The sequence below is a fragment of the Microcaecilia unicolor genome, unplaced genomic scaffold, assembly GCF_901765095.1.
Source record: "Microcaecilia unicolor unplaced genomic scaffold, aMicUni1.1, whole genome shotgun sequence".
Classification (NCBI taxonomy): Eukaryota; Metazoa; Chordata; class Amphibia; order Gymnophiona; family Siphonopidae; genus Microcaecilia; species Microcaecilia unicolor.
The window spans coordinates 1-24,921 of record NW_021963179.1 but is presented as its reverse complement, the minus strand read 5'-3'; the positions used below and the strand labels follow the sequence as shown (position 1 = coordinate 24,921).

Below are 24,921 nucleotides of genomic sequence, written 5' to 3'. Positions count from 1 at the left end.
TGGAGAGGTAAACAAAGATAGGATGAGCAAAAGGAGAAGAGATTGGGAGGGGTAAGGAGTAGGAAGGATGGAGAGGAAAAGATTAAGGGAGGAGCATAATGCGATTGGGAGACATGGTCTAAGTGCCAGAGCCGGTGGTTGGGAGGCGGGGATAGTGCTGGGCAGACTTATACAGTCTGTGCCAGAGCCGGTGGTGGGAGGCGGGGCTGGTAGTTGGGAGGCGGGGATAGTGCTGGGCAGACTTATACGGTCTGTGCCAGAGCCGGTGGTGGGAGGCGGGACTGGTGATTGGGAGGCGGAGATAGTGCTGGGCAGACTTGTACGGTCTGTGTCAGAGCCGGTGGTTGGGAGGCGAGGATAGTGCTGGGCAGACTTATATGGTCTGTGCCAGAGCCGGTGGTGGGAGGTGGGGCTGGTGGTTGGGAGGCGGGGATAGTGCTGGGCAGACTTATATGGTCTGTGCCAGAGCCGGTGGTGGGAGGTGGGGCTGGTGGTTGGGAGGCGGGGATAGTGCTGGGCAGACTTACACGGTCTGTGCCCTGAAAAGGACAGGTACAAATCAAGGTAAGGTATACACAAAAAATAGCACATATGAGTTTATCTTGTTGGGCAGACTGGATGGACCGTGCAGGTCTTTTTCTGCCGTCATCTACTATGTTACTGTGTAATCGTCAGGACAGGAATCATGTGGGTGGGCTTAAAAAGTTAAGTTGGGTCATTAGGCTAAGCTTTCTTGAAGAGATGGTCTTCAACATTTTTCTGAAGGGTAGATGGTCGCTGATTGTACGGATGGATCTTGGCAGAGCGTTCCAAAGCTGGCTGCCCAAAAAGGAGAAACTGGATGCATAGGAGGTCTTGTATTTAATACCTTTGCAGTTGGGAAGGTGTAAATTGAGGTAAATACGAGAAGATGATAATCTGTTTCTGGTTGGGAGGTCGATGAGGTTATTCATGTAGTTAGGGGATTCTCCATATATGATATTATGAATCAGAGTGTGGACTTTAAAATTTATTCTTTCTCTGATGGGAAGCCAATGAAGCTTCTCTCGAAGAGGTGTTGCGCTATCGAATCTTGACTTGCCAAAGACAAGTCTGGCTGCCGTGTTCTGGGTAGTCTGAAGTTTCTTCAGGATTAGGGTCTGCTCTCCTGTAGCCCACCAGTAACGCACTACACTAATCATTGGGAGAAGGCTATAGGGACTTCTTTTGAAAGTTAGGCAATGGGAAATAAGCGTTCGATAGTTATTGAAGTTCTTAATAGAAAATCCTGTACAGGTGGTATTATACTCTTTTCATAAACTTTAAAAAATATCTAAGCATGGAGGGAGTGTGGAATATCAGATGATATGTATCGTAGCTGGTGGTTGTGCCCTGAAGTGCAATTTTATTGAACTCGGGGATTGGCTTTGAATTTGATTCACCAGATGCTTGGCATACACTATCCAGCCAAGGCGCCATATTCTCTGTTGCATTTCAAACTCTTTGGAGTAAACAGAGATGGCAAATTAGTATCCAGCCTCTCTACTGCAAGCAGAATAGCCCTCCCAGCAGCTCGGAAACAGTCCGACACACCTCCTCTGCAGCTGGTGCTACGTAAGATGGATTATTGCAAAATGACTAGACTGACAGTGCTCCGGAACTGGTCATTTTTGCTATATATCGGCTGCAGAAATCAGGATAATAGCCAGAGTGATGGTTCTTAACTGGACACATAGTCCCACTCTTACTATCTGGCTTGGCCACTGTTTGGAAAACAGGATACTGGGCTAGATGGACCATTTGATTTGTCTAACCCAGTATGGCTACTCTTAAATTCTTATGACTGTATATTTTTTTTTTTGGGGGGGGGGGCTTCCTGCTGTTTATGTGGGAGGGGGATAGGGAGGGGTAGGTGATTTTTGTTGTATTACTGTATTTAGGTGTCCGTGGTTTGGAATGGACAAATGTTGTAAGGTTGATATTTTTTGAAAAAATGCAGGAGCAAAGCCCAGCTGCAGAGATTGAAACAGAGAAATGACAGCATGAAAGTGGCCTGTTCAGTTGTACCTTTTTATCTTTTCAGAGAGTTGGATTACCGTAAATTCTCCAGGTACAGCAACACTGCAGAGCTGGAAATGGCCTTTTGTACGTGATGAATAGATAACATGGAAACCTATTTGGGGGAAGGGGGGAGATCGTGCATCGTACATTGTTCCTTATTAAGATTTCATGCCACGTCGGGCCTGGTGGAGTTTCTTGAGATCAGTCCCAGCTTTCTGTTGGGCCCTTGTCCTTCCTCCCCCCCCCCCCCACCCCGGCCCATTTATTGGAACTAATACCAGAGCTAAAGGGAATCGTGCCAGTCCCCAGAAAGCAGCAGCTCAGCTGAGACCAGACTAATCCCGAGTTGAAGCAGGCTCGGCTTGTTCTGGCTTTTTGCTTACTTGCAGCTTGGTACAAAGGAGTGATGAGCCCTAAGCCGTTCATTTTGCTCTCGTTGCAAACGGTTTTAAAAGCACATTCCATTTCTTTTGCCAGATATCCCTCAGACACAATTCTTAATCTCTGGAGGCTGGCCTGGGCTTGCTGCCCACAGGTTCCCTGCTATGGACTTCTGTATCCTACAGCACACATTTGTGTCAGAGCGGGACGCGGGACTCGGCCACGGGGCTCCTGGAAGTGCAAAAACTAAGATGCCACAGAGAAGCAGAATTAGAGACTGGACTGAGTGGAAGGGTGTTAGTCCAACGCTGTTCTTATTATGCTGTTAATATGGGGGACACCAATAACCTCTTTCTTAAAAACAAGTTCCTTTCAGACATTGGATTTAATTATTCTCCTTTTATAAAATCAAGGCGTGTTACATATTTAGTAGTGGGCAAGTTGCTACCCCAGCAGGCTTCGTTTCACTGCTGTGCAAAGTGGTAATAGGGCCTGACTTTGTACCTGAGAAAGGGAGAGGCGGAAATCACTTTCCTAAGCTCACAAGCAACTTCAGTGAGGTTTGAACCCAGATTTCTCTCCTTCTCAGCCTGCTGCTTCAACCACTAGACACAGACTTGATTCGTTAGTGTGCCTTAAATTTAGTGCACGCAAAATAGATTTAAAATACGCACCAACCTACAAATTAATGCCAAACAATCAATTTGCATGTGTGAATTTTTTTTTTCTTTACAAAAATGACTATTAAGCACATTTTCAATAGAGAAAAACTTCTAAAAAGTGGCATAAAAGCAGCATTGGGATGTTTTTCTCACAAAAACGTTCAAATATTTTCAAAACCAATTTTTAGACATTTTTCTATTAAGTCCGTCAGACGTGTGTTCAAAATACAAGGGGGTTTGTTGGGGGCGTGTTAAGGGCGGGATTTGGATGTTCCTAAGACTTGGACGTTTTGCAGCCATAATGGAACAAAACCAAACTGTTCAGGACATTTTGAGCTAGACCTGTTTTTATAACGAATAAGGCACAAAAGGGTGTCCTAAATGACCACTGGAGGGAATCAGGGGTGACCCCTCCCCCAATACCCCCCCCAGTGGTCCCACCCCCCCAAAAATATGAATACAAATATGAGTTCCCAGCCTCTATGACAGCCTCAGATGTTAGAGCCAGGTCTATGAGGGCAGCATGCAAGTCCCTGGAGTAGTTTAGTGGTCAGTGCAGTGCACCATGGCATGGGGGACTCTGGTCCCTATCTCTCTACCTGTCACATTTGTGGTGGAAACTATGATCCCTCCAAAACTCACCAGAAACCCACTGTACCCACATATAGGTGCCCTCTTCACCCATAAAGGCTACTGTAGTGGGTTTTGGGGGTGGGGGCTCAGCAGACCAAATAAGGGACAATGGTGGGCTGTTCCTCCCTGCTCCTGCTATTCCACATGCCAGTGAATAACGTTTTCAGTCGAGTGTTTTTCAGTATCTGTAATGCCAGAACTTCTTGTAACTTTCAGCAAGGAATGTATCTAGTTCAAACCCAGCTATGTTTCGAAGAGCGCATGGGAATAATGGGCCACACTTATCCTCTCTCTTTCTCTGGTCTGGTGCTTCATGTCTCTCCGTTGTGCTGTTTAGGATTTTGCGGCTCTGTGGAACATGTAGAGGGTCATGAATTTGATGTACTGCCTTTCTGTGGTACAGCCAAAGCAGTTTATGTATTATATACAGGTATTTTCTCTGTCCCTAGTGGGCTCACAATCTGTTTTTTTTTTCCCTTTTACCTTGGGAAATGGAGAGTTAAGTGACTTGCCCAAAGTCACAAGAAGCTGCAGTGGGAGCCAAACCCGGTTCCCCAGGTTCTAACATGATTCACTCCTGACTGGGGCTGGTACAGAGAGCTGTTTCCTAAAGTCTGTTCTTATATGCTGAACTGGGAAAAAAAAAACCCCATGTCTTAAACGTGGAGAGCCATGTTATAAGTCATCACTAGATTGAGATGCCACAGTGGAATTTCTGCAATTAAAGGCTCCAAATTCTTTAAGCAGGAGCCACTCAAACAGAACTAATATTCACTCAATGCTAACACTGGTTATATTCAATTATAAATCAGGAACATGCAGTAGAAGGCATCTCATTCTCTCAAGACCTCAGTGGTAACTCATTTCACATAAGCTCCCAGTCCTATGACTTTACCCACTTCCTCATCGGTCTTGCACAATTTTTAATTATACTCGAAGAACTTGAAAAATCTTTTAAAGCTTTTTTTTTTAGCATTTAGAATAAAATAGCTTTACTTAGCTTGCACAGAGAGACTCACAACCAACATGAATCATGTTTCGCCAATAGGCCACCTCAGGGTTAAATAAATTTCATATATTTTATTGATTTTTGTTTATAACATAACAGGGGTAGTAACAGTGGGGAAACAGGAAAGTGACACGATAGTATTGTCTATATCAAATACACTGCAACGAAAATACAAATAATAAGATTATGAGCATCGGTTCAAAGCAGTATAGTATTGTCATAGGTTTGTAAGTACAATCTAGCAGGAGCCCAAATTTTCCATTTAGTAAGAATTGTTCCGTATCTTTCTGCAATTGCAAATTCAAATTTCTGATGTTGCAATACCGAGGTCCACCAAAAATGAATATTCAAGAGATTAGCTGATTTTCAGTTGGACAGAACATGCTTCTGGGCTATTTGTAAGGAGAATGTCCAGCAATTTAACTTGTTGTAGAGGAGAAGAAAATTTGAAAATTATTATGTAAGGTGTAATTACGCTCAGTGTCTAATTGTGGTATCTGTTGAATTTGTAGACCAGATGCCTTTCCAAAAGTTTAAAGTAGGTTCACATTCATATGTGGAGCCGTGTATCAACAGCGTGAGAACAATTCCAACAGTTATCTGATGATGTGAGACCAGCTGTGGCGTGTCGATGTGGATTCCGTGATACTTTCAGGCTTATTTTTGAAAGAGAAGGACGCCCATCTTTTGACACAAATCGGAAGATGGGCGTCCTCACAGGGTCGCCCAAATCGGCATAATCGAAAGCCGATTTTGGGCGTCCCCAACTGCTTTCCGTCGCAGGGACGACCAAAGTTCCTAGGGGTGTGTCGGAGGCATAGCGAAGGCTGGACTTGGACGTGCCTAACACATGGGCATCCTCAACTCATAATGGGAAAAAAAAGGGCGTCCCTGACCAGCATTTGGATGCTTTACCTGGTCCAGTTTTTCTTACGACCAAGGCACAAAAAGGTGACCGAACTGACCAGATGACCACCAGAGGGAATCGGGGATGACCTCCTCTTACTCCCCCAGTGGTCACTAATCCCCTCCCACTCTAAAAAAAAAATATATATTTTTTTTGCCAGCCTCTATGCCAGCCTCAAATCATACCCAGCTCCATGACAGCAGTATGTAGGTCCCTGGAGCAGTTTTAGTGGGTGCAGTGCACTTCAGGCAGGCGGACTCAGGCCCATCCCCCCCCTACCCTGTTACACTTGTGGTGATAAATGTGAGACCTCCAAAACCCACCACAAGCCCACTGTATCCACATGTAGGTGCCCCCCTTCACCCATAAGGGCTATGGTAGTGGTGTACAGTTGTGGGTAGTGGGTTTTGAGGGGCTCAGTACACAAGGTAAGGGAGCTATGTACCTGGGAGCTTTTTTTCTGAAGTCCACTGCAGTGCCCCCTAGGGTGCCCAGTTGCTGTCCTGGCATGTCAGGGGGACCAGTGCACTACGAATGCTGGCTTCTCCCACAACCAAAGGGCTTGCATTTGGTCGTTTCTGAGATGGGCATCCTTGGTTTCCATTATCACTGAAAATCAGAAACGACCAAGTCTAGGGATGACCATCTCTAAGGATGACCTAAATGTCAAGATTTGGGCGTCCCCGACCGTATTATCAAAACGAAAGATGGGCGCCCATCTTGTTTTGATAATACGGGTTTCCTCGCCCCTTCGCCGGGGCGTCCTGCGATGACGTCCTCAGGAGTACTTGGGCGCCCCATTCGATTATGCCCCTCTTTATGATCTAAGAAGTACATAGATTATAAGGAAGATGCAGAACTCAAAGGTTTCATAGTTTGAGACCAAAACATGACCACTGATCTCTTGTGAGAGTGCAATCTACATCAGTTTGCCAAACCTATGGGAGACCTGTAACAGAGTTGAATGTGAACTTTATAAATTTCCTTATAAATGCGAGAAGCAGTATGTTCATTGGCTAGTAATGAAGGTGCAACAGAATGGAGTAAAGGAAAAGTTGTCCTCAATTTAGAGATAAAGGATTATGTAGTAAAACAATGTTTAAGTCAATGGAGAATAATGGAAATTTATTCTGTAAAACAGTGAATGGTACAATTTAGTTTTTGTTCTTGTTTCATTGTTAGCTCAGGATGCATCGCATTTCCCTGTCCCCACAGTCCCTGAGGAGTTCACACTAATATTCATAAGAATATAAGAATAGTCATAATGGGTCAGACTGATAGTCCATCTAGCCCAGTATCCTGTTTCCTACAGTGGCCAATTCAGGTCGCAAGTACCTGGCAGAAACCCAAATAATAGCAACATTCCATGCTACCAATCCCAGGGCAAACAGTGGCTTCCACCATGTCTGTCTAAATAACAGACTATGGACTTTTCCTCCAGAAACTTGTCCAAACCTTTTTTTACCACATCCTCCAGCAACGAGTTCCAGAGCTTAACTGGGCATCCAAATGGCAGATGACATTTAATGTGAGCAAGTGCAAAATGATGCATGTGGGAAAGAGGAACCCGCACTATAATTACTTGATGCACGGTTCCACTTTAGGAGCCACCGACCATAAAAAGGGATCTAGGCGTCATTGATGATACATTGAAACCCTCTGTAACTTCATCGCATGCCCCCTACTCCTAGTATTTTTGGAAAGAGGAAACAAGCGATTCACGTCTACCCGTTCCACTCCACTCGTTATCATATCTCCCCTCAGCCGTCTTTTCTCCAAGCTGAAGAGCCCCAGCCGCTTTACCTTTTCCTCTACTGGACATTCCCCCCTTCTACAAGGGATACAGGTTGCACGTTGTCCATAGCACGTGTACTTTTCCTAGTAGGTGGGGGATGAGGTTAGTGCAGGCCAGCAGAGATTTAATTTGGCAATCCCTTGCACCTTGTTTACCCCACATCCTTTGTAACTGGGACCCTCATAGTCCTCATTGGCATGGGATTTTCAAGTGGAAGTTTTGTAGAGATTGGGAAATCAAATTGCTTGTCTGTACATGACAGCAAGGATTTAAAGACCCATATGAATAAAACTTCACATGGCTAGAATGTTTCTAGAAAGAGCACAACACCCAGCGCTGGAGCCTTCCAAGGAAGGAACACCACCGTGTGAGATTAATGACACTTTGTAATGCTAATAAAGAATTTACACTTCAATTCAATTTCTAGCAGAGATCAGGTATGCTTGAAGTACATTTGGTAAAATTGCTCAAAAATTATTGAACCTGAAAGAAAACAGCTTCAAATGGGTTTAGAATTACGGTGTTAGCAAAGCAAGTTATTAAGTTCATCTACATTACTGATATTCTAAGTGCTCTATTTAATTTTTTGTAAAGGAATGTATAGTCTGTCACAGGGCAGGAGATTTTTCATATTACAATTTGAATGTGCTGTGTATTAGGGAAGATGTGAATTTCTGCACTGGCTTCATCTAGTCATGTCAGCCGAGACCTCATTCACCCCCCTCCCCCGCAGTACCTTAGCCAGAGGGATGCCAGGATGAGTAGGCAGAGGTAGGAGACAGGGTTGGCTCGAGGGATTGCTTGGGTGCCCACTCTCGTTGGCTCCTTGCTCCTCATGGTTTGGTATTTCTCACTTCCTTCGCATCCCAACAGGCGCAGAATCTTTTCCTTCCTCCCTCCCTTAGTCTAGTGTGTCTCTCCTCACCCCCCCTGCCCCTTCCCCCACAGGTCCAGCATTGCTCCTCTTCCTTCCTCCCTCCCTCCTCCTCATGGGCCTGACATCTCTTCCTCCCTCGGCCCCCCTTCCCCACAGGTCCAGCATTGCTCCTCTTCCTCCCTCCCTCCCTCCTCCTCATGGGCCTGACATCTCTTCCTCCCTCTGCCCCCTTTCCCCACAGGTTCAGCATTGCTCCTCTTCCTCCCTCCCTCCTCCTCATGGGCCTGACATCTCTTCCTCCCTCTGCCCCCCTTCCCCACAGGTCCAGCATTGCTCCTCTTCCTCCCTCTCTCCTCCTCATGGGCCTGACATCTCTTCCTCTCTCTGCCCCCCTTCCCCACAGGTCCAGCATTGCTCCTCTTCCTCCCTCCCTCCTCCTCATGGGCCTGACATCTCTTCCTCCCTCCTTCCTCCTCATGGGCCTGACATCTCTTCCTCCCTCTGCCCCCCTTCCCCACAGGTCCAGCATTGCTCCTCTTCCTCCCTCCTCCTCACGGGCCTGACATCTCTTCCTCCCTCTGCCCCCCTTCCCCACAGGTCCAGCATTGCTCCTCTTCCTCCCTCCCTCCCTCCTCCTCATGGGCCTGACATCTCTTCCTCCCTCTGCCCCCCTTCCCCACAGGTCCAGCATTGCTCCTCTTCCTCCCTCCCTCCTCCTCATGGGCCTGACATCTCTTCCTCCCTCTGCCCCCCTTCCCCACAGGTCCAGCATTGCTCCTCTCCCTCCCTCCTCCTCATGGGCCTGACATCTCTTCCTGCCTCTGCCCCCCTTCCCCACAGGTCCAGCATTGCTCCTCTTCCTCCCTCCCTCCTCCTCATGGGCCTGACATCTCTTCCTCCCTCTGCCCCTCTTCCCCACAGGTCCAGCATTGCTCCTCTTCCTCCCTCCCTCCTCCTCATGGGCCTGACATTTCTTCCTCCCTCTGCCCCCCTTCCCCACAGGTCCAGCATTAATATGAGCTAATCCAGTCTGACACTTTTTCCTTTTTGGAAATGATGCTGCCACCCCACCCCCACCTTTCCCCTTTGCACTTTTGGAGCCAGCAGAGAAGGGAAGGCACCTCTGAATGATCTGGGGGGGGGGGGGAGGGGTGGAAAGGAGGGATAACTCCAAAGAAACAGGGTAGCTGAGATCTGAAGCCAAAGCAGGGATGATAACGAAGCCTCCTGTCTCTGTCTTTGTACCTGTTCTCTTTGGTGCTGGATTCCTATTTAATTGAGATGTGTTCGCTCTCTTTCCTTCTCCTGGAAGCGTCTCCTACTTTACAACCTGCAGCTAAAAAGATTTTGAAATGGTCCCCTGAGAGTTTTTTCCACTCATAACTGCTGTCTTTAGTGACAGTAATGTTTCAGAATAAATGCTGTAACAAACTTCAAACAATAGCTCAGGAACTGGAAGACCAGGGAAAAGGGACTATATGAACAGTAAAATCATAGTAACATAGTAAATGACGGCAGAAAAAGACCTGCATGGTCCATCCAGTCTGCCCAACAAGATAAACTCAGATGTGCTACTTTTTGTGTATACCTTACCTTGATTTGTACCTGTCCTTTTCAGGGTACAGACCATATAAGTCTGCCCAGCACTATCCCCGCCTCCCACCACCGGTTCTGGCACAGACCGTATAAGTCTGCCCAGCACTATCCCCGCCTCCAGCTCTGCCACCCAATCTCGGCTAAGCTCCTTAGGATCCATTCCTTCTGAATAGGATTCCTTTATGTTTATCCCACGCGTGTTTGAATTCTGTTACCGTTTTCATTTCCACCACCTCCCGCGGGAGGGCATTCCAAGCATCCACTACTCTCTCCGTGAAAAAATACTTCCTGACATTTTTCTTGAGTCTGCCCCCCTTCAATCTCATTTCATGTCCTCTCGTTCTACTGCCTTCGCACCTCCGGAAAAGGTTCGTTTGCGGATTAATACTTTTCAAATATTTGAACGTCTGTATCATATCACCCCTGTTTCTCCTTTCCTCCAGGGTATACATGTTCAGGTCATCAAGTCTCTCCTCATACGTCTTGTAACGTAAATCCCTTACCATTCTGGTAGCTTTTCTTTGCACCGCTTCAATTCTTTTTACATTCTTCGCAAGTTACGGCCTCCAAAACTGAACACTCCAGGTGGGGCCTCACCAATGACTTATACAGGGACATCAACACTCCCTTTCTTCTGCTGGTCACACCTCTCTCTATACAGCCTAACAACCTTCTAGCTACGGCCACCGCCTTGTCACACTGTTTCGTCGCCTTCAGATCCTCAGATACTATCACCCCAAGATCCCTCTCCCCATCCGTAACTATCAGACTCTCCCCGCCTAACACATACTTCTCCCGTGGATTTCTATTCCCTAAGTGCATCACTTTGCATTTCTTCGCATTGAATTTTAATTGCCAAACCTTAGACCATTCTTCTAGCTTCCTCAGATCCCTTTTCATGTTTTCCACTCCCTCCCGGGTGTCCACAATCAGTGGTTCTTTTCTGCTGTGTCACTGACCTAGCTCGAGTAGCAGAGGGTTTCACTGAGGATAATGTTGCACTGTAGTGCGTAACATATTATTGTATAAAGTTATGGGTCAAGGCATTGATGATAACGTTTTAAGTTTTGTATAGGAACGCCTTAATGAGTTACTAACCATACCACCGCTGTTTACAGTCCTTCAGGGAGGTGATGGATCTGAAGTGTGGGTTGCGTTAGAGAGATCGGTACACACTGAGTTGCACGTGGCAATCCTTATGGAATATTTAAGGGAGGGAGATTCTGGGATTTCATAGGAGATCCAGAGGGTCAGTGGTGTGCTGGTAAATATTTAACAACAGGCTCTCTCCCCGGCCCCCCCCCCCCCCCAAATTGCAGAGCTGGCTACAGCCGGGGAGAGAGCCTGGAACCCCCTGTGGAAATTGTTTAAAAGATTTCTACTAGCGCCCAAAATGGCGTGCGCTGGGGGTGGAAGTACCCCCTGCACCTACGTTGGGCCGGCGGTAGTTCCCAGGTTGCCACGTGTCAACCCTTTAATAAAAGGGCCCCAAAGATAACTGAATAACTTTGGGACAGCTGTTATCCATTCAGAATTAGCCAGGAAACTTGATCTGACCAGCTAAAGTTTAACCATGCCCTGGGATGTGGGATTTGTCCAGCCGGTTCCAAACATTAGCCGAACAAGATTCACCTCCTGTGGGGGGTAGAAAGCTTTTTCTCATGAGTAAAATTACTAGGATCGTGCATACTTTTACACAGTGCACTTTTTCTAGTGAAAAAGGTGCCGGTACTCAAATGCTAGGCCACCCTTCAGGGGTAGGGGTAATCACTGAGTGACCCTCCCCACAATAGCCAGGCCCCCTGCAACCAGTCACAGAACCTATGACAAGGCAGAATTGGTGTGTAGAGCCTGAGCTCTTTCATTAAAACTTGGGGACCATGGGTCGATTTTAGCAACCAATGGAAAAGGTGCCGGTACTCAGTACCCCCGCAAAAAAAAGCCCTGCTTTTACATAACCCACATGTAGGTTTGTTCAGTGGCACAGTTTGGCCGAGTGTGGTCAGAATACGAAGTACATCTGTAGTTTAAAAAATTCACACCTACCCATGTATCTTATCCATCTACATTGCAGACTATTTTACAAAAATACAGAGGGCACCTCTGTGTCTTCATAAAACAGCCTCAAAACAAGACACCTACTCGTTATCTGATTGTAGAATGACCCTCTGCATATGACCTGCTTCCATCCTTGACCACGTAATATAGACATGATCAGCAGAGCTCTGGGTCCGGAGTTTGGTGGTAGCATCGGCGTTATGTTTTTCTTGGCCAGCGTCTGTGGGAGCGGCCTCTACATTCTGGCACTAGTGGAGGTCATTGTTGACAATTTTGGGATTCCTCCAGGTAATTGGATGGGGCTGTGGGCAGATATTCTTGCTTATGATAACTAGGAAAGAGGGTGGGGGATGTCAAGAATAGAATGTGATAAATTCCTAGGGCTGTGTAGACTCTCCAGTTGACTGAAGGAGCAGAAATCCCAGCTTGAAGAAGCTCAAACCAGGGCCCTTGTGCATGGGTTGATCCTCCTTTTTAAATGGCTCGTTGTTTTTATAAGCGTTGGAAATATGGAAGTGATGTTACCCCTTCCTGGATGGAAAACTTAGAAACCTAGGAAAAGACGGCAGATAAAGATCATGCGGACTCTCCACCCTGCCCATCCACACCAATTACCGATCTCTACAATCCCTCCTTTTCTGTTATATTTTTGTCTTTCTGAGGAGAGCAATTTCCAGAAGCCATTTGTCAACATAAATATCAGTTTATCTAGGTAAATTGCTCATTGTTAGGCCAGCTGAAAGAATACGTGGGAGGATGATGAGGGTGGGGAGGGGGAGGATGATGGAGGGAAGTAACCACACAGATTGAATTTTCAGATCTACATATGCAAAATGTATCATAAGAGAAAGCTGGTGCCAGTGTCCTGAGCTGCAGAAGTCTCATGAGGCCACCGCTTGAACTCTTGGCAGCCATTTTGAATCGGTGCCGGGAGCAAGAGAAGTCTACAGCTGTGCCCTGGCCTGTGCCCAGCTCAGTGAAATAAAACTTTTGTTTGTGGCCCTGGTTTGGGTACTGACCTGAAGAGCTTAGCTGGTGTCAGGGACTTTGTGGAGAGACCAGGGTTACACCAGTGTATGCCGAAGACTTGTGGTGAATGTCTGGAATAGAATTTTTGGATTCAGCTCGCACTTTTCACTGTATTTCAAGGTGAGTTCCATTCAGGTTCAGTAGGTATTTCCCTGTTCCCAGAAGCCTTCCAGTCTGTTTGTACATGAGGAAGTGGGGGGTTAATTGACTTGCCCAAGATCACAAGGAGCAGCAGCGGGTATTGAACTGGAATACCCTGGTTCTCGGTTCACTGCTCTAACAATCAGGTGGTTCCTCCATGTGCCCCCACCCCCCATCCACCTCCACCGTTGGGTTCTGTGCCCTTGGACACATCTATCCTCCAGATGCCGGTTTCTGTCTTTTTCATTAAATCATGGCTATTGCCACTCATCATGGGTACTGTTTCCAGACTATCCTCTCTGTTGCTGACCTTTGTATCATCTGGAAAAAGACAAATGTCTCTGTTCTTTCTAATATCATGTATGAAAGTTTTGAACAGAGCCATCCCCAGGACTCAATCTCTGAGGCCCGACTCTTTACTTGGATGGAGGGGCAGTGGCAAACGGCATGCACGCCAACCCAGTCCTCCAGCGCGACATTCATCCAAGGCAGCTCAGCTTCAAGGTACTGCACTAGCCTTTCCTTCAGTAGTCAACTCATTGAACCAACCTCCAACTAAAGCCGCCAAAGACCTCACTTCCTTCCACTTTTATTGATAGAATCTGTGCTTTTCCAGTCTTCTGGAACAACTATTTCTAGGATAAGCAGCATAAAATGTACTTTTGGGGGGATCTTGCAAGGTATTTGTGACCTGGATCGGCCACTGTTGGAAAGAGGATGCTGGGCATGATGGACCTTTGGTCTGTCCCAGTATGGCAACACTTATGCACTTAAGTACTTAACTCCTATCCCCAAGAGTGACAGAACTGACTCTCTCTGAGTTCCTTTAATATCCTGGGATGGACCCCCATCCTCCCATGGTTCTTTTAGCATTGCAAACCATGTGCTGTGTAAATGGGAGTGATATCTAGCCTAGATAGCACAGTCCCAGGCCCTGGGGGGGGGGCAGACATTCATGCTCCCATAGACCGACTAGATTTCTGACAATGTTTCTCCCCCCTACCCCACCTCGTATTGGAAAACTTTGACACTCTCTTGTCATTTTTCCTTTGCTAGGTTTCTAGGTTTAAGCATCCATGCAGCTAATTATTTCCGTATCTGAGGGACAGAAGAATAGAGGTGGAAGAATGCAAATAGTTCCTCTGTGTTTCTGCTGTAGTTGGAGGAAAGTAGCCTGTAGCATAGGAGACTTGGGAGAATGAGTGGAATTTGTTTACAAAATGCGTATGAGGAGTTTAAAAACGAGTGCGTTCCTGTTATTATCCTAATGCTTCGAACCAGCCCTCATTATAGATAGCTGTCCGCTTTCTGCTTTTATCTAAACAAGCGCTGAAGTTTTGGGATTCTAGAAATACCTTTCACGTTATGCGGTCAGGCTTTGGGGAGGGTCACAGCGCAGAGGCAGCCTTAGTCTGCTTATTAAATGATCTCGTTAGTCTCTTTGATTCTGGGAAGGACAATTTCTTTGGATTCAGCTTCATCTTTTGCATTTGACATCCTTGATGGGACTCTACTGTTGAATCGTTTAAGGCAGTGGTTCCCAAACCTCGTACTGGAGCTACCCCAGCCAGTCAGGTTTTCAGGATACCCACAATGAATATTCATGAGAGAGATTTACATGCAGTGGAGGTAGTGAATGCAATTCTCTCTCATGAATATTCATTGTGGGTATCCTGAAAACCTGACTGGCTGGGGTGGCTCCAGGACCAGGTTTGGGAGCCACTGGTTTAAGGGATAACATGCTGTGTGGTGTCATGCTGAATTGGTTTTCTTCCTAGTTCTCTTTCTGCTATTGTGAAGTAGTTTGGAATGATGCTTTATCAAATATTCTCATTCTTCTTGGGTACCTCAGAGATCCCTCATTTTGTTTAACGTCTTAGCATTTCAGTTACGCCGATGACATTCAGCCTTTATGGAAAATATGATCTTTATACCACCTTTCTGAGGTTTTTGCAACTACATTCAAAGCGGTTTACATATATTCAGGTACTTATTTTGTACCAGGGGCAATGGAGGGTTAAGTGACTTGCCCAGAGTCACAAGGAGCTGCAGTGGGAATCAAACCCAGTTCCCAGGATCAAAGTCCACTGCACTAACCACTAGGCTACTCCTCCACTCATTCCACCAATAAGAGCCAACCTCATCAGTGATGTCACAATGGATTGATTGCCCAATACAGTTCCCCAGGATCAAAGTCCACTGCACTAACCACTAGGCTACTCCTCCACTCATTCCACCAATAAGAGCCAACCTCATCAGTGATGTCACAATGGATTGATTGCCCAATACAGTTCCCCAGGATCAAAGTCCACTGCACTAACCACTAGGCTACTCCTCCACTCATTCCACCAATAAGAGCCAACCTCATCAGTGATGTCACAATGGCTTAAAGTCCATTGCACTAACCACTAGGCTACTCCTCCACTCATTCCACCAATAACAGCCAACCTCATCAGTGATGTCACAATGGCTTGATTGCCCGATACAGTTCCCCAGGATCAAAGTCCACTGCACTAACCACTAGGCTACTCCTCCACTCATTCCACCAATAAGAGCCAACCTCATCAGTGATGTCACAATGGCTTGGCTCACTTCTGATATTGTGATGTCATAAGGGAAATGGGACTTGATATACTGCCTTTCTGAGGTTTTTGCAACTACATTCAAAGCGGTTTACATATATTCAGGTACTTATTTTGTACCGGGGCAATGGAGGGTTAAGTGACTTGCCCAGAGTCACAAGGAGCTGCAGTGGGAATCAAACCCAGTTCCCCAGGATCAAAGTCCACTGCACTAACCACTAGGCTACTCCTCCACTCATTCCACCAATAAGAGCCAACCTCATCAGTGATGTCACAATGGCTTAAAGTCCATTGCACTAACCACTAGGCTACTCCTCCACTTATTCCACCAATAACAGCCAACCTCATCAGTGATGTCACAATGGCTTGATTGCCCGATACAGTTCCCCAGGATCAAAGTCCACTGCACTAACCACTAGGCTACTCCTCCACTCATTCCACCAATAAGAGCCAACCTCATCAGTGATGTCACAATGGCTTGGCTCACTTCTGATATTGTGATGTCATAAGGGAAATGGGACTTGATATACTGCCTTTCTGAGGTTTTTGCAACTACATTCAAAGCGGTTTACATATATTCAGGTACTTATTTTGTACCAGGGGCAATGGAGGGTTAAGTGACTTGCCCAGAGTCACAAGGAGCTGCAGTGGGAATTGAACTCAGTTCCCCAGGATCAAAGTCCACTGCACTAACCACTAGGCTACTCCTCCACTCCTTCCTCTGATTTATGGGATTGGATCTTCCCCCCCATTATGTAGTCTATTCTCGTTTGATTATATTTATGTTTATGCTAAAGTAGTTAATTCTATTAATTTACTTATAATTAACTCGATGTGTGTTAAGATTTTGCTGATGTATTTTTTTGAAAATTAATTTTAAAAAATATTCTTCCAATGTACAAATCCTGACTCCAGTGATCTTGGGATAAGAGCATCAATCGTGCTGCGTTGCTAGTGGTCTCTCGCAGTTTGGCTGATCACCCCCCCCCCCCCCCCATTTCTTTGGGTCCCTTAGTATTGGTTTCTGGTTCCCTTCTGTCTCTGGTCTTTAGCTTCCATTGACTATTTTTTGCTTTATTTCTTAGCAGCTTTGGCTTAGGGTCACAGTTTGTCCTTGTTGATTTTACCTGGAAATGTTATGCAGATAGTGTTAATCGCCATGATGGCTACACCGAAAGTGCTGGTTATAAATATAGCAAACAGATCAAGCTGGAAATTAGGGTTGGACTAGCAGAAGGTACTGCATGGCAAGATTGAGGTGCATTAGCAGAGCTGTGTACAGGGTAGGGAGTGGTGTGCTGCAGGGCAGGATTGAGGTGCCTTAACAGTGCTGTGTACCAGTGCTTTTTTGTGCCGGTATGCGCCGGTACAGCGTATCGGTACCGTATTCCTGAGGTCCAGCTCACTTGCCCGCTTCTGTTCGTGCTCTCATGCTGAGTCAAAATCTTTTGTTTACCCGAAGTCGCGGCGAACCGGCAGTGAAAGCAGCAGGCAGGCAGGCTTGTCTCCTCGTCGCTTCCCTTCCTCTCAGCGCGTCCCGCCTTCCTCTGATGTAATTTTCTTTCCGCAAGGGTGGGACATGCTGAGAGGGAAGGGAAGCGACGAGGAGACGAGACGAGCCTGCCTGCTGCTTTCACTGTCGGTTCATTGCGTCTTTGGGTAAACAAAAGATTTTGACTCGGGGAGCATGGGTGAACGAACGGAAGGGAGCGGGAAGGCAGGGGATAGAGAATTGCTGGACATGGATGGGAGGGGAGGGTATGGAAGAGAGGAGAATCTCTGGACATAGGAGGGGAGGGCAGGGAAGAGAAAATTGCTGGACATGGATAGGAGAGGAGGGGAGAGAGGAGAATCACTGGACATGGATGGCAGGGGAGGAGAGGGGACAGAGGAGAATCGCTGGACATGGATGAGAGGGGAGGGAAGGGGGCAGAGGAGACATACTGGACATGGATGGGAGGGGAGGTCAGCGAAGAGAGATTTGCTGGACATAGATGGAAAGGGAAGGCAGGGGAGAGAGGAGAATCGTTGGACATGGATGAGAGGGGCGGGAAGGGGATAGAGGAGAATCGCTGGACATGGGAGGGGAGGGCAGGGGAGAGAGAACGGAGACATGCTGGATATGGGTGGAGGGGAGCGAATATAGGAAGCAGATGCACATGGATGGGAGGGGAGGGCAGGGAAGAGAGGAAAAACGCTGGAAATGGATGGAGAGGAGAGCAGGAGATAGAGGAGAATTGCTGAACATGGATGGATGTAGGGGTTGGCGGGGAGAGAGGAGAAGTGCTGGACATAGATGGAGGGGAGGAAAGAAAAAAGAAGATGCACATGGATGGAGATGAGGGAAAGGGAAGCAAGGAGAAAAACTGCACATGGATGGAGAAAAGAGGGAAAAGCTGGAGCCGCGTTATACCTCCTCCAGTCAATTCCACGGAGGAGGATCCAGCTTTTAGTTATGGATGTAGGGCAAGAAATGAAGAAGAAAGGAGGAAAGTAAAGAAATAAATGGAAAGGAAGCCCTGGAGACGGAGTTAAGAGAACAGATAGAGACTGGGACCAATATGGATAGAAAAGCAAAGTCACCAGACAACAAAGGTAGAAAAAAAATCATTTTATTTTCATTTTAGTGTTTCGAATATGTCCAATTTGGGAATTTACATCTGCTGTCTTATTTTGCACTGGGTATACTGGAGCTGTAACAGCTTACAGAAATTATAATGAAAAATATCACTATTTTTTTTGTCCTATACTTGTATAATATTTTCAATGATGTCTGTTTATATGTGCCATGGCTGGTATAAGAGGTTTGGCTAATGTGGGTGTGGCTATCGTAGGGGTGGAGCTATATGTGGTGACCCCGCCTGTAATGAGTACCAGCGCCTTTTTTTCTACAAAGGGTGGGTGGGGAGTGATGTCTTGCAGGGCAGGACTGATGTGCACTTGTTAGTTCTAGATCTCTTGGTGTTCAGGAAAGATGAGATTCGAGAATCTCAGGAAGCCATTGGAAGAAATGACTTGAAAATGTCAGTGTGCCACATTTCATAGGGGAATGGTCCCCACCTGAAGAATATACCCAGTGATTATGTTTCAGTTGGCAATCAAGGGCAGACTAGTGCTGTACTTTCAGTCCGTTAGGAATTTTCTATTTATATTTTGAGATTTCCGCTTTCAGAATATGGTGGGAACTGGGATTCTCTGTTTATCCACAAATGTGGCAAGCAGTGGGATTACTTTCACCCACCTCCCTTCAGAGGGAAGAGCAGGGCAGCTGCCATGTTGACACGCGAGGGTCCCTGTGGCGCTGTGCTTCAGAATACCCCAGCGCTCGCTCTTTATGGGAGGCTGCCTATAGTTCCAGCCCCAGGTCACTACAGCAGTATCTCACTTCACTCATTTGCAGCTCTGCTCCATTGAAGCTGCTCTTGTATCAGTGTCGGAGAGGAATAATCTTGAAGAATGACCAAGGCCGTTATTTTTATAAAAAGGAAAAGAAATGGAGAGAGGAGAAAAAAAACACTGTCAAGAGGAAAATGAACTTGAAAAGAACAAATAAACTTCTCAGCAGCCCAACTTCTGAAGCCACTTTATCAAAGATTGCAGAGATTCTAGTGATTGCAATTTACCAGGCTGAGAGTCTTAAACGCTAAAGTATTTCGGCGAACCACAGATTGGCTACAGCAGAAGCAGTTCACACACACAACCAGCAGCACCACAGAACACATACAGCACAGATGATCGAAAGCCCCTGTGATCAGAGAGAATTGCATGCAGATTTCAGCACGCTATTCTCTCTGATCATAGGGTAGAAGTGTGCGCTGGGCGGGGCTTCACACCATATAAGGGAGAAAAACTCCCTTATATGGGGTGAAGCCCCGCCCAGCACATCCCAGGATGCACTGGGCAGGGCGCCGCCATTTTTGAGGCGGTGCCGATGGAAGAGGAGGGAGGCCACCTTCCTTCTCCAACGAAGGTAGGGGTTGGGGGGGGATTGATCTGCGGCCAACAGGGCCACCAGGCACATCTGAGGGGATGCTAAGGGGGGTTAGGGGGCTAGAGACCCACCGGATCTCCTACCCCCCCCCCCGAACCTGTGACGGGGAGGGGTCAGGGGACCGGAGGTCCACCGGACCTCCGGCCCCTGTGTCGCTGGGGGGGTCGGGGTTCCTGCTGGGGGGAGCTGCTAGTATGCAAATGCATGCTGGACAGGGCTCACTATTCCTCCCCAATGGTCTGCAAACCCTAACGCCAGCTCCGAGCTACTGTGGGGTTTGCAGCGGACAGCTCGCCAATGTTTGCCATACTGCATTGGGGAGGAATACATTTAGCATGCATTTGCATGCTACTTGCACTAAGAGCCCTGTTTTGCATGCATTTGCATACTAGTTGCGTTCAGAGCCCATGAGCACGTTGTTTTACGCGCTCAAGGGCTCTGATCATGGGGCGGTAGTAAACACAGGTGCTGGTATGGCGTTAACAGCTTCTGATCATCGGCCCAAGAGAGAGGCTGATGCGCAGAGCTAACCACGCAGTTACCGCGGGTGTGGGGTGTGTGCACACATTACTGGCTGAGCACTGCAGAGAGGGGTCCACTGTGGGGGTTCACGCCAGGCACATACAACTCTACAATGAATCGTAATGAGGCCATTATGTATTCCGCTGCAGTGCACAGGAGGAAACGGTGGCTTTGGACATGCACACAGCGCGAGAATGTTTTCCATCGGGTCTGGCCAGCATAAAGGGGTTATTCTGAGAGAATTTCTTGCCCTTTTTCGGATTTTAAAATGCCTCATTTTAGTTTTTTGTCCCACCAGAACAGTAACTGCAGCTTTAAATCACAGACAGGAGGTAACGGCAATAATGTGGACTTGTCTGACCATGCACATCTGCAGTTGTTAGAACATAAGAACAGCCATACTGGGCCAGACCAATGGTCCATCTAGCCCAGGATCCTGCTTTCCAAACAGTGGCCATGCCAGGTCACAAGTCTTTCATGAGGTACTTTGTCAAACGCCTTCTGAAAATCCAGATACACAATATCAACCAGCTCACCTTTATCCACATGTTCACCCCTTCAAAGAAATGTAATAGATTGGTGAGGCAAGATTTCCCTTCACTAAATCCAAGTTGACTTTGTCTCATTAATCCATGCTTTTGAATATGCTCTGTAATTTTGTTCTTTATAATAGTCTCTACCATTTTACCTGGCACCGACGTCAGGCTCACTGGTCTATAATTTCCCAGATCACCTCTGGAACCCTTTTTAAAAACTGGCATTACATTGGCCACCCTCCAATCTTCCGGTACCATGCTCGATTTTAAGGATAAATTACATATTACTAACAATAGGTCCGCAAGCTCATTTTTCAGTTCTATCAGTACTCTGGGATGAATGCCATCCGGTCCAGGAGATTTGCTACACTTCAGTTTGTAGAACTGCCCCATTACATCCTCCAGGTTTACAGAGAATTCATTAAGTTTCTCCGACTCGTCAGCTTTGAATACCATTTCTGGCACTGGTATCCCACCCAAATCTTCCTCGGTGAAGACCGAAGCAAAGAATTCGTTTAATCTCTCCGTACGGCTTTGTCTTCCCTGATCGCCCCCTTTACTCCTCGGTCATCTAGCGGACCAACCGATTCTTTTTCCAGCTTCCTACTTTTAATATACCTAAAAAAAATGTTACTACATGTTTTTGCCTCCAACGCAATCTTTTTTTTCGAAGTCCATTTTAGCCTTCCTTATCAGCGCTTTGCATTTGACTTGACATTCCTTATGCTGTTTCTTATTATTTTCAGTCGGCTCCTTCTTCCATTTTCTGAAGGATTTTCTTTTAGCTTTAATAGCTTCCTTCACCTCACTTTTAACCACGCCGGCTGTCGTTTGGTCTTCCGTCCTCCTTTTTTAATACATGGAATATATTTGGCCTGGACTTCCAAGATGATGTTTTTGAACAGCATCCACACCTGATGTATATTTTTGACCCTCGCAGTCGCTCCTCTAAGTTTTCTTTTCACCGTTCTTCTCATTTTATCATAGTTTCCTTTTTTAAAGTGTGAACATGAGTTCAGATCCCAGATCTGCCCCCTCTTCATCACAGGTAACTTGTATAGATGTGACAATGTTAAAAGAAATTATTTCTATCATGCCGAAAAACTGTCCTATGTATGTAAATGACTTTGAAATGTATTTCTAAGTTTAACTCATCCCTGTAACCACTAAACTAAAAAAATGTGATGGCTGTCTAGTCCTGTCCAGGTCCTTTCCGAGAGAGGGACTCTTCTCTGGTACTAGAAGGATTTGCTCTCCATCCCCTCCCCTTTTCACAAACCCTCCACCCCCCACTAACTCACCCTCCTTAAGGTCACTCTCTTTAACCTTTCCTGGCTAAATCCTGCTCAGTGCCAGTTCAGCTAGAGTCTAGGCAACTGGTTTCCCAGATATAATCCCTGTCCCTGGGGTGTCTGGCAATATTGGGTACTCATGATTTGAGCTGTTCAGCACACTGTAAAGTGTGTAACTACTTATTAAACTGAATAAACCACCTTAGTGGCACAAAGTCAAACTTTTGTCCTCTGTGCTTGAAGGGCAATTTTCATAGCTGGGTGACACTGAAGACCATTCCATTCCCTTCCTGCAGGTCAGTCCGTGGTTACTGCAGTCCAAGTGCTTCCTCGTGGCTATTGGTATGAGCTACTCTATGGTACTATTCTGCTTCTCTTCTGCCTGCTGGTCTGCTTGGTTGGGACCAGCATCTACTCCAAGGCCACCGTCCTCATTCTCCTCATCATTGTCGTGGGATTGGGAAGCATCTTCGTCAGCTTCTTTGCCAGGAAAGAGATGGTTGTGTCCCTTGTGGTCACTGAAGGCAACGTGACCAGGCTAGTGAATGGCTCATTCACTGGCTTCAAACTTTTAACCCTGAAGAACAACCTGAAACGTAAGTAAACTAAGCATCGCCCCCTCCCCCCACTGCTTCTATTCTGCCTGTGCCCTATATCATAAGTACATAAGTATTACTTTACTGGGAAAGACCAAAGGCCCATCAAGCCCAGCATCCTGTTTCCAACAGTGGCCAATCCAGGTCACAAGTACCTGGCAGAAACCAAAAGAGCAGCAACATTCCATGTAGAACCCCAAAGAGCAGCAACATTCCATGTAGAACCCCAAAGACTAGCAACATTCCATGTAGAACCCCAAAGAGCAGCAAGATTCTAGAATTCTAAATAATACTAAGATTCCATGCAGAATTTCAAAGTGTAGCAACATTCCACGTAGATCCCCAAAAGGTAGCAAGATTCCATTCAGAATCCCAAGTACATAAGCGTTGCCATACTTGGACAGACCAAAGGTCCATCAAGCCCATCATCCTGTTTCCAACAGTGGCCAATCCAGGTCACAAATACCTGGCAAGATCCCCCCAAAAGTACAAAACATTTAATGCTGCTTAGTTCCCCCTCCCGCCAACTGCTGCTTTTGTTGGGCCTGTGCCCCCTGCCCCTCAATAGCTGTCCTATCTGCTTCCTGCTTCTATTGCCCCTCTCTGCATCCTCTCTCCTAATGTCTCGGCCCCCTCTTCTTCATGCTGTCCTGATCTTCCCGCATCCTTGTCCTTCCTTCACTGCTCTACATTTTTTCCTTATTTTTTCTTTTTGTTTATATTTCAATATATATAATAAAGCAAAAATTGAAGAAATATTGCGCATACAATCAAAAATCCGCAATCAAACAAACAAACAATCAATCTCAAATAAGCAATATGAAAATATAAACTCAAAAGTATAGTCACAAGTAGGGGAGAGGGAAGGAAGAACTCTGGAGCAAGGTGGATATAGGAAGTGGGGAGGGGAGGAAGAACTCTGGAGCAAAGTGGATATAGGAACTCGGGGGGGAGGGGAGGAAGAACTCTGGAGAAAAGTGGATATAGGAACTCGGGGGGGGGAGAGGGAAGGAAGAACTCTGGAGAAAAGTGGATATAGGAATTCGGGGGGGGGAGGGAAGGAAGAACTCTGGAGAAAAGTGGATATAGGAACGGGGGGGAGGGGAGGAAGAACTCTGGAGCAAGCTCTGGAGCAAGGTAGATATAGGAACTCGGGGGGGGGGGGGAGAGGGAAGGAAGAACTCTGGAGCAAGGTGGATATAGGAACTCGGAGGGGGGGGAGAGAGAGAGGGGAGGAAGAAGTCTGGAGAAAGTTGAATATAGGAAATGGGGGGAGAGGGGGAGGAAGAAGTCTGGAGTAAGGTGGATATAGGAACTTGGGAGGGGGGAGAGGTAAGGAAGAACTCTGGAGAAAAGTGGATATAGGAATTCGGGGGGGGAGGGAAGGAAGAACTCTGGAGAAAAGTGGATATAGGAACTCGGGGGGGGGGAGGGGAGGAAGAACTCTGGAGCAAGGTGGATATAGGAACTTGGGAGGGGGGAGAGGTAAGGAAGAACTCTGGAGAAAAGTGGATATAGGAATTCGGGGGGGGGGAGGGAAGGAAGAACTCTGGAGAAAAGTGGATATAGGAACTCGGGGGGGGGGAGGGGAGGAAGAACTCTGGAGCAAGGTGGATATAGGAACTTGGGAGGGGGGAGAGGTAAGGAAGAACTCTGGAGAAAAGTGGATATAGGAATTCGGGGGGGGGAGGGAAGGAAGAACTCTGGAGAAAAGTGGATATAGGAACTCGGGGGGGGGGGGGGAGGGGAGGAAGAACTCTGGAGCAAGGTGGATATAGGAACTTGGGAGGGGGGAGAGGTAAGGAAGAACTCTGGAGAAAAGTGGATATAGGAATTCGGGGGGGGGGGAGGGAAGGAAGAACTCTGGAGAAAAGTGGATATAGGAACTCGGGGGGGGGGAGGGGAGGAAGAACTCTGGAGCAAGGTAGATATAGGAACTCGGGGGGGGGAGAGGGAAGGAAGAACTCTGGAGCAAGGTGGATATAGGAACTCGGAGGGGGGGGAGAGAGAGAGGGGAGGAAGAAGTCTGGAGAAAGTTGAATATAGGAAATGGGGGGAGAGGGGGAGGAAGAAGTCTGGAGTAAGGTGGATATAAGAACTAGGGAGGGATGATTATAAAATACAGGAAAGATCTTTAAACAGAGTTTGAGCTGGATCTAAGTGTTGCTGATAAGATTTATTTTCTCTCTCTCTTTTCTCCTTTCCTTTTGTCCCACTTTTTCTCCTGTTTACATCATTTTCTCTCTCACTCTCTTTTTTTTTTTTTAAGCTTTC

At 46.7% G+C, this 24,921-nt stretch overlaps 1 protein-coding gene across 1 annotated transcript in view; it reads left to right on the top strand.

Moving 5' to 3' along the window:
* The window catches only part of LOC115459048 (solute carrier family 12 member 9-like), a gene marked incomplete at its 3' end in the record, with an annotated part of 38,417 nt that extends 15,770 nt beyond the window's left edge, over nt 1–22,647 (top strand). The window contains exons 3-4 of the mRNA XM_030188913.1: nt 12,109–12,246; nt 22,348–22,647. Of these exons, the coding sequence (XP_030044773.1) occupies nt 12,109–12,246; nt 22,348–22,647 (438 nt within the window). The remainder of the gene's footprint in view (nt 1–12,108; nt 12,247–22,347) is intronic.
* Between the last annotated feature and the right edge of the window lie 2,274 nt (nt 22,648–24,921).